This window comes from Excalfactoria chinensis, chromosome 12 (genome assembly GCF_039878825.1).
Source record: "Excalfactoria chinensis isolate bCotChi1 chromosome 12, bCotChi1.hap2, whole genome shotgun sequence".
In the NCBI taxonomy this organism is placed as follows: domain Eukaryota; kingdom Metazoa; phylum Chordata; class Aves; order Galliformes; family Phasianidae; genus Excalfactoria; species Excalfactoria chinensis.
This window is the reverse complement of record NC_092836.1, coordinates 159,411-172,125: the sequence shown is the minus strand read 5'-3', so window position 1 is coordinate 172,125 and position 12,715 is coordinate 159,411. Positions and strand designations below refer to the sequence as shown.

Sequence of the window (12,715 nt, the reverse complement as noted above, 5' to 3'; positions counted from 1 at the left end):
GCTTCCTTACCTGATGCTTTATCACCACAGACCACGCAATATTCTACTACCTGGGCCCGCTGAACATCAGCTTTTCCCAGCAAACGTTCCACCGAAGCAGAGTCTGTCACTATCTGAGTGAAAATTCCAAAACAAAAAGAGGTAACTAGCCAGTATTTTCTGCTGAAAGCAAGGAGCTTTGCCTAGGGTTGGTGTATCAACAGACAAGAGGTAGACAAATGTGAAGACAAGTATGACAGATGTGGAATGAAATTAAGCAGTATAGAAGTTAATTAGCATTTTAAATGTCAACAGCAAGACTATTAGAGCAGCCAAAGAAAAACATGAATCCCAAACTGAACACCTAGCTTTGTTCAATAGAAGTTCCCTCACTTGTGCAGTCAGCAGTGTGCTTCCTTTCTTGCAATTACTGTCAAACAACTGCTATATTTTAGCCAAAGATGGTTGTACTCCACACATTCTTCCCAGACATCCTCACATTAGCTAGTATGTATATATAGTTTAGAGGAGACAGCCTGAAACAGAGATTAGTTATAGAAAACAGTTTGGCTTCTGAAGACCTTGGATTCCAAAACTTCAGCTGAAAACACTGAACTCACCACAATAAAATTAGAACAGAATAAAACAAAACCCACTTTGTAACAACAGTTGTAGCATTATAAAATAAATTTTCAAGGACTACTAACACAATTCGTCAAAAAAAAAAAAAAAAAAAAAAAAAAGAAAGAAAAAAAAAGTTTAAAAAAGAGATACCACTCCCTGTAAAATACTCCCTATTAGAAATAGTAGAAATTTCCCTAGTAGAAACAGGGACAAGGCACCAGCTTTTATTTATTCATTTTTAAAGGTAGTTAGGAAAAAATTTCAAATTGCACTGGAAATTATTGTTTATAATTTGTTTTGCAAAGTTCCCATTGACTACGTTCAAGGCCCACAAACATAACAGAGGCTGTGAGCCAGCAGAGCACCCCTGCGGCCATGAAGGCCAATAGTATCCTAGGATGCATTAAAGATTGTGGTCAAACAGGGTGAGGGACGTGATCCTCCCCCTCTATTTTGCCCTGGTGAGGCCATATCTGGAGTACTATCTCCACTTCTGGGCTCCCTAGTTCAAGACAGATAGAGAACTGCTGGAGAAAGTACAGTGGAGGGTTACAAAGATTATGAGGGGCCTGGAACATCTCCCTTATGAGGAAAGGCTGAGAGGCCTGGGACTTGTTCAGCTTGGAACAGAGAAAGTTGAGAGAGGACCTTATCATGCTTATAAATATCTAAAGGCTGGGAGGTCAAGTGGATGGGGCCAGGCTCTTTTCAGTGGTGCACAGCAAGGGGCACTGGCAGGAGGTTGCATATGAGCAGGAGAATGACAGAGCACTGGAACAAGCTGTCCAGAGAGGTAAAGGAGTCTCTTTCACTGGAGATATTCAAAATTCACCTGGATACTTTCTTTTTCAACCTGCTCTGGAGAACTTTCTTTAGCAGGAAGGTGGGACTTACAGTGAAAGAAATGTTGTTTTTGGATTAAAAAAAAGATGTAATGACTGTAAAAAGGTTCAAAGAGGCACCATGGAGCTCTGATACAAGATACATTTCTACTTGCAAAAATGAAGACCTTGAATTTTTGAGTAACGTAGGGAGATGTACCAGTAAAACCAGTTCTGTGGTATGAATGATAGCCAGAGGGGAAGGTTAACTATGAGAGCTTATTGCAGCATATCAAAATAGGTAAAAACCAAACAAGAATGGGAGGAGAATATGAAGGAGTTACCCAAGCAGTAAAGTAAAAGGGGACTGGACATCGCTGAAGGAATTAGGAGCATCAGATAGGCTGTAAACCCTGGAGTCCTCAACCAACAAGGAAATACAGGAGGGAATTTGCACCAGGAAGCAGGAAATATAAACTGTCCCCTCTCTTCGCTCCTTGCACCCTTTTATTCTTAGTCACCTGCTATTGCAAAAGCATGAAATAATTTGTGATTCAAAGCAAATTCTGCCTGAATCTGGAATATTGAACGCAAGCATTTCTCACAGACTAGAAGGACTCTAGAGGCCTTTTCTAACCCCTACAATTCTGTGATTCTGTGACAGTTTCTGTACTGAAGGACATCAATACCAATACTGTGACACTGCATTGTGAACCTATGTTCGCCCAGGTAAGCTCTATCACTGCACATCTGTAAACCTTTACTAGATCTGAAAACTTGGCATGCCTCACAAGCACCAGCTTAATTATTTGTGTATGCCTTCTCATAATTGGAACTTCAGTGAGAGGTAACGAATGTAACTGAATGCATAAGGAACATGAAGACAGTGTGATTTAGGACTGACTACCATAGCCTACAATTGTTATCATCTAATCCATGTTACAAAATTATCGCAATTCCTGATGTCTTAAAAGAATCCTACGTTTTAAGTACTGAAAAGTCAAAAACTGAAATAGAAAAATCTGTGGTTAATCTTATTTACCATACTTACCTGAATTCTGCCTGGCACAATGTTGTCTGCGGTGGTAAAGATAAGTTGTTTGGCATTAGATGTCTCAGGTGCTGCCAAAATCACCTTTCCTGCACCAGTTCCATCTGGACTGGCTAAAATAAACTGTTGCTTTGGAGACACAGATGAGTCCACTGCTGTCACTATCTGGATTTTTTGACCTGTCTGCTGATCGGTCACAATCTATAAAACACATTGAAGAATGGTATGTTTCTGTCCCAGAATTATAAAATACTGTTTCATAAAAGCCCTTGTTACTAATTATTTTGCTATCTGTTAGAATGGAGCAAAGTTATAAGTGCAAAACAATATAATCAAAACAAATGGTTTAAAATATTTCTGTATCTTCATACCTACCATACAGAAAAGAAATACTAGATAGACTTAGTGAAACAAATGAGAGTTCATCTTGTGGTGGATGTTGTATGTCCAGGACCATTTCAGATGCCCCAGAAGACCCTCTTCTCCTGCACCACCTCTGACAAAAGTACAACAGAGTACTGTACTGGCACAAAACAAGGTCAAGGACAGCTAAAGAAGTACTGCAACATTCTAGTAATGCTAATTTCATATCATTTGGCACTGCATACATTTAGAATTCTGATACGTTAATGCTATCTTTATATTATCCATGAGTAACAACAATCCACTACCCAGGGGTTAACTTCAGCCTTCACAGGTAAGTCTGCCACTGGTTCTTTCTAAACGTGACAGGGAGAGGGATGGAGGAAGAGAGGGAGGAAAGGAGAGATGATCTTAAGTGTTCTGAACTGTTTGTTGACAGTGTCTGCCCATTTGGCATGGTTAGACCTCATGCAACTTGCATACGTAGACTGTTTAATGCCTGAAAATATTCCTCACTCCACTACACCAATATCATTGTTATATACAGCCAACTAGCCATGACCAATTGTATCTTTAGAGAGAAAGAGTTCTGAAGAAACCTTCAACAGATTTTAGTGCTATTTTGTATAAAATGAGAGCAGGAAGAGGAAAAAAAAAAGAAGACATAGCAGTTTACTACCAAATCAATAGGGTTTTACCTGAATGCGCTGTGGTGAGCCTACAGAGGAATCTGTGGAAATAATCTGGATACGCTGGGAAGGGCTGGTCATCACTGGAGAATCAGATAGTGAATTCTGAATACTCTGTACCTGTAAAATAACACACAGAATTCTGATTTACACATTTTAAAACACAGACACTTACTAAACATCAGATGGCTGTAGCATGCAACCTACATTTATTGGAAAGGTTACAGCCATTACACCAACCTGGATTATTTTTCAATGAATTACAGGTATATTGTTTTTTTGGGGGGAAAAGAATGAACCTGATTGACAACAGAAAAAACACAAAACCAAATCAAGATATATTTAGAATCACAGAATAATCATAACTTTTCACAACCAAAGGAAACATTTAAATTGTGTGAGTCTCCGTTTTAGTTAAATGCAGAAATGCACTTCTCTCAACTTACAGTTTCACATTCATCCCTTTTTTCCTTTTGTGTATTTTGTTTTTACAATGTGTCATGTTAAATATTTTGTTCTTTTAAAAATTTAAAATAAAAATGTCCTCAGTCCTGGGTCCAGAGATGGGACAAGAGATACACAGAATTTGTTGGAAGAGTACACAGACCTTCTGTCTGAATGAACTGACACTTCATTTTTGCTTCTGATCTTATCCATGAAGTTTTCTGAATGTGTGGTGCCTTTACAGCTCAACTGAACAAAATGGTAATTTCACTCTCCAAGTGAAAGTAAGGAAAATCTTAACAGTGCAAATATATTTAGAGGTAAAAAGTAAAATTTAATTAAGCTAGTAATCTGGATATCTTTGTTTTTGTGTGTTCTTTGTCACCCTCCCATCTTCTTTTTCCAAGTTGTTCTGTCTTTCTATTTCACAGTACTGCAAGTTTTTTCTTGAACATATACTTCTACAGATATCAGTACACTCAGCATGTATTCAGGTACCTGTGGGTAATTTCTGTTATTCTACTGAGGAGTTCAGTAGCATGATGGTACAACAGCTCTGCTTTCCTGGTGCATTTTCCAAGTCAGTAATCTATGACTTGAATTGATAGTTCAACACTTGTGAGAAAATTCAAACAAAAGATAATTTTTTTCTATAGCCATATACTGCACATGCTCACCAACGTTTTCAGACAAGATACAAAAATATTTGGATAATAGTATGCGTAAGATGTTTTGTTGCAATAGGATACAGAAAGTGACATAATTCTAAACAGTAAATAAACATTTACCACAATAACACTGCAGCAAATCCAGAGGTGACACTACTGTTTGCATGCAACAGCATGACATGGATACTTTTTAGTTACATTCTTTTTTAATGTTATTATACAAAATGATAGAAAAACAAGCATACTTCGAAAGACTACTGACAGCAAACTTTACACATGCCACATGCCTGAAAACAAAGTATTATGAATTGTTTGATGTGGTACACACTTAAATAGATACTCCGTGCCAGTGGGAATACTACAGTGATGTACTACATAAAAAAAAAGAACAGAATATTGCAGTCTAGTTTCTTCTACACCCAGTTAAGCCATAACTACTTACTGAAAACCAGGTGAACAGGCCAGAATTCTATTATTTGGAAGAACTATTTTTAATCCCAACAAATTATATGCCTAGATTATTACATACATCTGCCAAATGCTAAATAAACCTTACTTTCATCTTAACAGATTTTACATTTTGTTAGTTACTGTAAGTATTTAATTGTAAACAATTTGTGTTTTCATAAATACCACTCAAATACAAATTTACACTGTTTCACAATATCTATAGGGCTGTGTTTAACACAGAGAATCACTAAGGTTGGAAAAGACCTCCAAGCTCATCAGCTCAACCATCCACCTACCACCGCCATTTCCCCACTAATCCACGTTCCTTAGTACCACCTCCTAAATATTTATTGAATCCCTCCAGGGACGGTGACTCAAATACCAACCTGGGCAGCCCATTCCAGTGTCTTTCAGAGAAGAAATCTTTACTAATATCCAACCTGAACCTGCCCTGGTGCAACTTGAATCCATTTCCTCTAATCCTATCACTAATTATGTGGGAGTAGAGGCCAATCAACACCTCACCACAACCTCTTTTCAGGTGGTTGTATACAGCAAAATATGAATGGTTATAACACTCCAAGTAGGAATTAGAGTATCAAAATAGTCCCATATCTGCAGTAACAGGGTGACCAAACCTGAGGAGACTCACAAGTTGTTTTTATTAAATCCTTCTATTTCAAATAACTTCGGAATTATTTATTCATCAGTACTTGTATAGGTGGACAACATGTTAGTGTCAATTTAATTGCCTCCTGTATGGTAGTTAAAAAAACCATAAAGTTAATTTGTGAAAGAAAAAAGGAAAGAAAAAACAGTTTGGATAGAAAGGAAAATTTACTGCACAGTCTCCTTGGGAAAAAAAAGAAAAAAAAAAAGTCTTAAAATACACAGCACTTTTCATGAAGCCATACTGTTTTGCCCTCCTATTGCCCATATCCTAAGTAGTCCCATATATTGTAGAAGTAAAATCTAAATCTATATTTGAAACAAAGGCACAGAAGTTGAATGACAAATGAGGCAAATGTACAGGTAGATACACATGTAGTATATTCTCATTAGTAGATGACAAGAGGCTTCCAGAAGTAGAGAAAAATATCTAGACAAGAAAAAAACAAACAAGAAACAGAAATATACCTATAATCAAGAGACTCCCAGTGGACACATTTGAACATCAGCTTCCTTATTTAGATTTAAATTCAAGGGCTACTGAAAATATGAAGTTTATTTTCCACATGCCATTGGTTGACAGCAAAGTAAGAACCAGGGTAGAAAGTTGAATGCAAAAATGGAATGGTTTACAAGAGAGGAAAAAAAACTTCCTGTAATATTATTTGTCAGCTAAATTTCTACCTTGAATATTTTCACACATCTACAATGAATAAGACCGGATACAATTCTGATGATTTATTTATTCATTCAATTGTTACAACTTTGACTTCTTAAGTAGAAAAGGAAGAAAATCCAGCAGTCCAAGAATATGCAAAATTCTTTAGACTGTCAGAGATTTACCAGGCTGCCTTCAGAAAGCTTACATAAATGCTATAAGAAAAAATTGGAATTCTAATTAAAGACAGCAAAAATCAAGTAAAAGTATTCTGAAGGCAAATTGGTTGTAAATACACATTTCAGGAGGATGACAGTTAAGCATTGCATTAGGTCCATTTTCAGGATTACACTTCCTGTTCACAATATTAACATACTGTTCAAAACAAACATCACTTCATGAAAAAAAAATCTGTATAAGGCTTAAAGCAACCACTATGGAAGCTGTATATACAAAATCTTAGTTCTTCAGTGATGGGACATTTTTGTAATTCTAAATTATATTTTAAAAAATTAAATGCGCCCCAATTTCTTTGAGACAGGAAGCTTTCCAGAGAAGATGAAAGAAACAAATCAGCCTTATATCACAGAACTTCAGTGCACCATATTTTACACAGGCTTAATTCACAGGCCTTAAAAAACAAAACAAAACAGAAAACAACAACAACAAAAAAAACCAAAACACCCTTATATTGTGATTTAGAGATAGTTAAAAATCATGAATGTGATGTAAAAGATTATTTAAAAACCCCCTAATTCTCCTACAGAAGACACATCAAATATACCTACTTTAAGAAATGGGAAAAATAATATGCTCTAACTTATGTAGTATTGTTTGATTTCTAGAGCTCCCTAGCTGTACGCTGTACTGACTCCAGTACTTACAGAACCAAATCCTTCCTGTAGCATTATTTACATTTTTCCTCAGCAAATCTCTGAGGCCAAATCAATCTGAAAAAAAGACGAACTCACTTCTAGTCAGATCAAAGATATTTACATCCAGTGTCCATTCTTGAGGATTCCAATCACAGAAAGCAACCAGAATTGCTATAAAACAGATTTTACACAACCTTTCTCCTCTGAAGGTCAAGTGCACTGTAACCAAGGAAGCAGAAACGATGTGTTCCTACTGCTTTGCCAGCTGCTGAAGGAGTTTGCCTAATGGTAAAATTAATTTCGTCCGTGAGAGATATTGCCATGTTGTCAAGTTTACCCATCACATTGGCCTCTCTGTTCTTAAGCCCCTTAACCTGCTTTCTGTGAACTATGAAACAGCAAAATGAAATTTGACAAAAGTGTTTGCTTGTAGCTTCAAGTATTTTCAAATCAATTAATTGAAAAAGAAAATCCACCATATCTCTTATGATGCATCTCTGAACTTAACGTTTATTAACTAGATACATTTAAAAGAATATACTCCTCTCTGAACTTGCCCAGGCCTTGCAAATAACACAGATCACTATTCTTTCTTATATGTAAGAATGAATGTAGTAAGTTTGTAACAACTGGGTGGCTTAAGTTCCATGTGTATATAGCTGCAATGAAGGCTGACCAGAAAATGAAAAGAGAATTATAAGGGAAATTTTTAAGTTACATTAACTGAACTTCTGGAAAAGTGACCATGAACTTGAACACTTTTATGAAAATTAAGCACGAATACAGTGAATTACCATTAGAAAGCCTTATGCAACAAATGCATGACTTAGGTTTATTTAAGTAGCTATGGCATTTTATTTCAACTTCAAGGACCCTCAGCCTTACCACTAAAATGAGCTCAAAATCAGGCACTTTACTTGATACAAAACACTAATTGAAAACAGTAGCCATGAAAAATTATTATAACTACCAAAATGTATCTATAGCACAGGTACAGTGTAACAATTAGGTGACCTGATATTTATTTAGTGTGAAGAAACTATTATTACTTAACGTGTCACCAGCCTTTAATTGGTCACTCAAGAAAGAGGCTTATCATACCTAATCTGCATTTGTCTTACACAGAAGAAGAACGGAATCTGAAATACAACAGTCCTCAATCACTACATAACCCTCTGCTCAGAAGTATACTTCTCACCTCAGACTTCAAAATAATTGCATAGTAAAGGTGGAATCCTTGCAAAACATAAAATGCACAGTAGGGGAAATAAAAGGGGAGGGGGAAGGGGAAGTTGCTTCTTTTTTTCAAATTGAAAGATAATGTAGAGTGATTGAAATTTGAAATAAAATACAAAATCAACCATCTATATAATGTCCTGTAGCAGTTAGCAACTTTATGTGTGTATAGCTGCCTAACTTGTAAATTTCAAGGATTTGAGCAAGAAACATGTAAAATGCATCTTTAACTAGGATAACTGAATTATCTAGGCCACTGAATTATATCTTTGATGGAACTTTATGTATTATATGCTGCACAGACACAGTACAAACACCTTCACTCTTATTTTTATATGACATTATATATTCTATTGTAATAAACATCCAGCGAAGCAGAATTAGTAATTTATATCTTCTATTTCCCTATGTAAGTGGAAGCATTATTAGAGAACAATGTTGCAAAAGTATATATAGTCATGAAACTATAAAACACCCCTGGTTGGTAGGGACCTCCAGAAGATCATCACGTCCACAGGAAAAAAAGAGATTATATTATTCAGCAGCCTGTTGAACTGCATCTGGAAAACCTCCAGTGATGGGGATTCTACCACAACCCTGGGGAGGGTGTTCAAGTGTTCAGTTGTTCTCACTGCACTATATTTCTTCGGTCAAGACAAAACCTCATCTGGTGCAGCTTGTACCCATTGCCATGAGTCTTCTCCATGCAGATCCTTGTAATGAGACTGCCTCCATGCTCTTTCTAGCCACTGATTAAGTACTGAATTATGTTTAAGATTAACCATATTACATTTAATATAATAGCAAGACTCTTAAGAAGAAGATGCTGAAATTACTGTAAATAATAATTTTCACAGAAAAACACTTCTGAAAAATGGTTTCAGGTATCTACCATTCTGCTTAAAATCATTTTTTCATTGTATTTCACTTACTGGAAACATCATGCACATTCTTATGATGACATCTCTGGCATGTGCCTGAAGAAGACTATCTTGTACCACACGTATAAACTATACATGTCACAAAAGGCTGAGACTCTTCAGTCCAGAGAAGAGAAAGCTGAGAAAGGATCTCATCACTGTTTATAGACAAGTGCAGGAGTCAAGATAATGGGGACAGATTCTTTTTTGATGTCAAGGAACAACAGAACAAGAGGCAACAGACAGACATAGGGACACACAGAGTTCTATACTAATGCAAGAAAGTTTACCATCCAAGTGACAGAGCACTGAAACAGGCTGCCCAGAGAAGTTGTAGAGTCTCCTTCTCTGGAGATATTCAAGACCTGTCTGGATACCTACCTGTGCAGCCTGCTGTAGGGAACCAGCTTTAACAGGGGGTTGGGCTCTTAATGATCTCCGGTGGTCCCCTCCAACCTCTACAATTCTTTTACTATAAAATTTGACCTGTATCAGCTCAACGAAGGGGGGAAAATAAGCCATCAATATTAAATGTAAACATAGAACTTAAAAAACCAAAAACAACGACAAAAAAAACCAAACCCAAAACCCCAGAAACCTCAACATCTCTCAAGGGTAGTCTTTAGAATTGGTTAAAGCTCAAGTCTATCATTCTTTGATTAATAACATCTCAAAATTTATGTGACTCCCTTAAAAGTTTGTAAGAGTACAACTGATCTTTCCACTTCAGTACTCATACTGCAAACACTATGTACAAGTAGGCAAACTGGGAGAAGATAACAATTCTATGAAAGATGCCAGGTGTATACCACTGGAAGACGGAGCTGAAGAAAAGTGACAAGGCATGGAGAACTGTCTACTTTGGCCAATTCAGTATGGTACTTCATTCATCTGGGCTCTCAAAGTAATGAGTATCACTATCAAAAGCCTGCTTATAAATTCGTTAATAATGGTATGCATTAAATGTGCCACAAAGAATCTGCACAAACCTCAGAAATTAAAAAAAATAAATAAATAGAAAACTTAGAAACATATATATCTACTTATTGGCATTCCGCATTGCTAACCTAAAATAATAGTATTTGACAAGTAGATGCATTTCTACAAACGGCAAGATTAAATCTGGCTTCTTCTCTTCCATTTATCTGTTGCCATTTTATGTACATATATTGCATATATCAAAAAGTATATAAATATCTTCATTTATTTTCCCCCAAAAAAGTAGTTCAGATCCAACATTTTAGTTGCAGTCATATTAAATTTTTGATGTTTGCCTGCATTTGTGCAAGTTCAGTAGTTTAAAACAAGGCGTCTCTGGTGTTTTTATGATTGTCACAGCCTTTGAAATAATGAGGATTTCTTCACAGCCTTGCTGTCAAGTTGCTCAACAATTTATCAAACTGATGTGCCCGGTGTTTAATTTACATACGCATTTATGGTTTCAAGTGTATGTTTGTATGAACATATGTAGACATATAATTTTAGAAAGTTCTGTATTTACTTATCACATTTTGAGTACTTTCTACAGCTTATTCCCATACTACTACATTAATTTTAAAAAACTGCCTGACAAATACATCAAGGGAATCAGCAGGCCACACAGTAGAAGAAATTTTTAATTCATACTTTCACTCAAGGCTCCAGATTTCTCCAGCTTAAGATGGACGCCACTGGAACTCTGAGTATTCCTTGAATATCCTGTCAGGTCTCAATATTATAGAAAAGAGAACAGAAATCAAAATAAGGCCTAGGTAAAACAATTACAAACCCAACCTCTTACAAGTTTTATCTAATTGAAGTTAAAAAGAATTTCAATTGAAAATACAGTATCCAGTTTTTACAGTATAAAAGATGCTTCATCTCAAGTTAGATATATACATGTATATACATATATATATATATATTTTTAAATAGACTTTCTTCCTAATTAGTGTTTATAGCTATTAAGTTAATAACAGATCTTTCTGAAAAATGTACATGAAATTAATGTATTCATATCTTACAACAGTTTCAGTGTTACCCTTTGGAATGTCCTGTCACAACCACTTGTGCCCTCTGTGGAATGACAAAATTCAAACCATCATTTGCAGTTCTATTCCCCTAAATGATTCTGCTGCAATACCTTGTATGAGGCACGTGAAATCAAAAGTCACCACAGAAGCTGCAGTTTCCAGACCATCTGCATCATGGAGTCTCTGACTAAGTCTGACACTAATTCCCCCTTTGGCTGACCTGTATTACATAAGAGATTGTCACATCCAGTAATATCTTGAATCCAGAGACTTCCAAACTGTGTAAGGCATGTAAGATCTCATTTCTCCAATTTGCACTTTGTGTGAGATACCTTTCAGGCTGACTTGGTATGGCTAGGTCTTATACACTTCAGAAGTTTTTAAGAACAGCTGCCTTTGAACAAAGAATCATTTGAAGTAAGAATGATTTGAGAAGACTTGCATCAAAACTTCACTTTGAGAATCATCCAAAATGAGAAAAAGGCCACTACCAACAATAAAATAATGAACATAAACGGGCTTACTTCACGCTTTATTAACTCTTACAACATACTGAAACCTTATTCAAACAGATCAGCAGTATCTCTACCGTTGCTCTTCAGCACACTGTACTTTACTTGGTCTCAAAACCTAAATTGCTGAACTACCAATGATATAACATATCAGAGACATCTAAGGAGGACCAAGAAAATACAGTATGTGACAAGATCACCACAATGTTTTTAGTTCCATTGTAAAAGGTATTTTCAGAAAGGCACGAGGTTCTGGAGGGCACTGGGGAGAACTGAATGCAATCATAATCCTCAAACAATGTATCTGGCATAAATGGCCCAGTAAGCACAGAGCTCAAGACATGCAGCTGCTGGGACTCTCCCCATAGGAGAAAAAGAAGGATGCACTGGGAGTTCTTTGTGACTTGAAAGTCCTTCATGGTCATTTTAGATCCAATTTTGGAAGGAGGTAATAGCCCTTACTCCTGCCCTACAGAGACAGCTCTGTTTAAAAACTGTATGTTGAAAACTAAGGCAGCATGCATACAATACACATGCACAACAAAATACATTTTAATGATACACAATTAAGCTGTTGCAGAGACTGAACTTGGGCCACTGCTACATTGCATGGTAACAGTAACATAAACACTTAAGAAAAGCAGCATTACTTACTTCTGCATTAAGGCTAAAGCATTTTCTGTGCTTTTCAAAATTGACTGAGGAAGAATTCCTAAAATTCCTTCTGAATCACCCAGCTGCTCT

The 12,715-nt window shown here is 36.3% G+C and overlaps 1 protein-coding gene across 8 annotated transcripts in view; it reads right to left on the bottom strand.

Annotated features, from left to right (window-relative positions):
- NR2C2 (nuclear receptor subfamily 2 group C member 2) overlaps positions 1-12,715 on the bottom strand; it is a 39,309-nt gene that overhangs the window by 20,799 nt on the left and 5,795 nt on the right. For 5 of the 8 annotated variants that reach the window (XR_011905143.1, XM_072347699.1, XM_072347701.1 and 2 more), the window contains exons 4-6: positions 3,537-3,647; positions 2,476-2,676; positions 11-113 (exon numbers count right to left, since the gene is read on the bottom strand). Coding sequence is in view for 7 of the 8 variants with exons in the window: in XM_072347699.1 (XP_072203800.1) it covers positions 11-113; positions 2,476-2,676; positions 3,537-3,608 (376 nt within the window). In the remaining variant the exon portion in view is untranslated. Of the gene's footprint in view, positions 1-10; positions 114-2,475; positions 2,677-3,536; positions 3,648-9,828; positions 9,943-11,073; positions 11,155-12,715 lie in introns of all 8 variants that reach the window. The other 3 variants (XM_072347702.1, XM_072347705.1, XM_072347703.1) reach the window with 2 other exon arrangements.